We start from the raw sequence: 3,248 nt of genomic DNA on the forward strand, positions 1-3,248 counted from the left end.
GCTAAATGTATCAAAAGTATGTCTGTGTAATATTAGAATTTTCTGGGACAATGAATTTTGGTTTTTCATTTTTTTCCCCCCCAGTAAAAGTTTTTTATTTAATAGAATTTTTGGACAAAAAAAATCGCAATATATATCGGGATATATCGTATCGTGACCCCTCTGTCATGATATGTATCATATCGCCAAATTCTTGCCAATACACAGCCCTACTCTCCAAAGATGAATACGTCAGACTGCAGTGTGGCGTGTTACCATGTAAACATCAAACTCGTCCAGACAGCGGAAAGGTGCTTCTGTGATGGCCCAGAGAGAGAGAACAAAACAAACTGTGGAGAAGGAACGCTCGCCTCCTGACAGGGAGCGCATGTCGCTCAGGTCAGCTTTGTTCCCTTCACCTGGCTGCACCTAAAACACAAGTAAAACACAAAAAATAATATTAGGTTGTAAATATCACTTGTGAGTRTGGGGGCTAAATGTTAATTACATTCTTTTAAAGGCAATGCTGGAAAAAAAACACATTTTCAATAGCTACGATTTCTTTGTACATTTTAAATAAAAAATTGGAGCTGAACTGAATTAATCAATTATTCTTACTGAGATGGTCAGAGTCTCATTCTTGTGGTCAAACATCATTTTCCCACTGTAGCCTCTCTGAGCYAGCATGTTGTCAAAGTAATATTTGCAGCGAGCGGACATGAACCTACGAGGACAAACAGAAGAAAAAGCACTTCTAAAACAAAAGTGTCCGGTGCAACACGAGATGTTTTGAAAAAACAAAAAAAGAAACCAACACTTACTTGCGGAGATCACTGTAAACCTGAATTCTGTGGGTCACGACGCTGTCCAGCCTTTTGATGAAACAGTTAAGGTTCTTCATTTGCTGTGACATATTCTTGTAGCTTTCCAACGCCTCACGGTATTGTCTGGATGTAAGGAAGTGACGGGTGAAAAAAGAAAAAGAAACCGAGGAAAAACATGCACATGAATATCAAAAAGAAAAAATAAGTAGGTTCTCTGGATGGGTTCTTCTTTAGTGAAACCTTTCGTCTCTAATTCAAGAGTCTTCTTCAGTCTGAGAGTTTCAGGTCAAAGAAGAACCCATCCAGAGGACCTACTTATTTTTTCTTTTTGATTTTTTCTACCTGGGTTACTGAGATGCATCAGGACATGCACATGAATACACTTGCAGGTAGCATCTGTGGAGAAGGGGGAAAAAAAGTCATCACACAAACCTCACAACCTCCTCTCGATCCCCCTGTTCTTCCTGTTGAGTAGAGATCTTCACTTTGAGGCGGCTAATCTCACTGTCCAAACTCTTGGCTGTTCGACGAGCTTCAATGCGTTCTGGACAAATCTGAGTGGCTTTAGCCACAGACACCTGAGGGGTAAAAGAACGTTACCTCTGAAATGAAAATAATAATAACAACAACAAAATAATAATAATAATAATAATAATAATAATAATTCAGTTTTACATAGCACTTTTTTAGGACACTTAAAGACGCTTTACATTATTCAGTCACACTAAAGCCCTTGCCTGCTGTCATGTAAAGCAAAACCAATACAGACTATTTGTTGTGGCCGTAATATTTGTTTGCAATGAGAACTGATGAAATGAGAGGCTAGAACAAAATGCTATTTTTAATGGAAAGACCTTCAGTTGTTATAAACATGCTGTATATAACAAAAATAAATTTGACTTATAATTGGCTTCTGTCTCTTTAAGAACCTCCTACCATTTCTGACAATCCCTATTCAGCACATTTTTACAAGAATGCTTCATGTGGTTTATAACCTTTAATGGGAGTGTTGTAAGAGGGTAGTTTCCCTGTCATCCAAAAACACATTTCCTTAATGAACGCATTTTTAACGCAAAAAAGACTGGACTGAGAAATAGTATAACAAGCTCAACAGATGTGCAGTTCCACCAGCTGTTTGCCAATTGTTGCTGCAGCTAGTCTAGTGGAGCCCTGGCTGCGGACTGAGCTCCAGGCAGAAGCTTTGGGTAAACAGGCGGGGCTTTGTACCTGTAAGTGTTTAGGCAGCTCCACATGTCTGCAACAGGAGATTCAAGGGTTTCTCAAACATGCATGAATGAGTCAAAGCAACACTCTGGGTATGTGTTTGATGAGGGAATGACATAACATGATATAAAGCTAAAAAAAATAGTTGATTTTGCTTAATATCCCCACTTTAAAGTCTTCCTATCAGTTTATATGYATTTTCTACAATCTTGCTGCACAAAGTCAACTAAATAAATAAACTGATTCTGATTATTGGCACATCAAACTGAATGTAAACTATTTCAAATTCTAAAATATTCTATTTTAATCTGGAAATAAGAACAAAAATGATTTTTTTTGTCAACCAAAACCATCAAACGACCCCCACCCCAGTGAAACGGTTTTAAACAAATCATTAAGTGAAGTTCTGACAAACCTTTAGGTCGTCGTCTTTGCTGTTCAGTTGTCCTTCAAGTGTTTGGATGTTGCGGAGATGAGCGCTGCGTTTCTCATCGTAGTATTTCTTGTGGTGTCTGCACCTCGTCACCTCCTGGTCACTTTTACCCAGTTCATCCTGCAGGAGGACAGAGCCGCCAAAAAAAAAAAAAAAAAAAACCACACATGTTCAAGTTTGTAAAAAAGTTACACAATTTTTAGGATGTTATGCTCAAAGAAAGACTGAATATCGTTTTTAATTTCTAAGTCTCAAACTAAGTCCTAAATCTGGAACTGAAGCCGTGGGATGTGTAATCTTTTGGCTGCTCGCTGTGGCAACCTCAGCCGAAGGGAGGAGCCGGGGAGAAAAAAAAACACTAAACAATGACAGACAAAAATACCAATATGCAATCATCACCATCAGATCTGTAGTTTGTGTTTTTATAAAAACTGCCACCAACAGAACATTCAGATATTCAGGGATTCAGAAGTTTTTACTAAAGTCTCTGTATTACCTTGACTGAATCAGCCTCCTCAGCGATGGTGTTGATGGAGTCTTTATGCTGCTTGTACTCCTGCTCTGCCTGTTCGTAGTCGGCCTTGAGTTGGGCCAGCTGGCTCTTTGCTTCCTCGTATTCTGTGCGCTTCGATGAAATCTTTGCAGTGATCTCTTGAAGATCTTCCTCCTGTGATGAATAAATCACAACAGGATGAGCGCTCAGGAGTTCTCATGGTAGCTGAGTGAATCTGTGTTTGTGACCATGGCCACACACACACACACACACACACACACACACACACACACAC

At 39.2% G+C, this 3,248-nt stretch overlaps 1 protein-coding gene across 1 annotated transcript in view; it reads right to left on the reverse strand.

The window, feature by feature from the left end:
* The window catches only part of LOC106519764 (structural maintenance of chromosomes protein 6), a gene marked incomplete at its 5' end in the record, with an annotated part of 14,544 nt that extends 11,417 nt beyond the window's left edge, over window positions 1-3,127 (reverse strand). Inside the window, 6 exon segments of the mRNA XM_014011560.1 lie at window positions 256-408; window positions 598-703; window positions 801-926; window positions 1,236-1,381; window positions 2,443-2,580; window positions 2,957-3,127. Of these exon segments, the coding sequence (XP_013867014.1) occupies window positions 256-408; window positions 598-703; window positions 801-926; window positions 1,236-1,381; window positions 2,443-2,580; window positions 2,957-3,127 (840 nt within the window).
* Between the last annotated feature and the right edge of the window lie 121 nt (window positions 3,128-3,248).

This window comes from Austrofundulus limnaeus, unplaced genomic scaffold (assembly GCF_001266775.1).
Source record: "Austrofundulus limnaeus strain Quisiro unplaced genomic scaffold, Austrofundulus_limnaeus-1.0 Scaffold82, whole genome shotgun sequence".
NCBI lineage: Eukaryota > Metazoa > Chordata > Actinopteri > Cyprinodontiformes > Rivulidae > Austrofundulus > Austrofundulus limnaeus.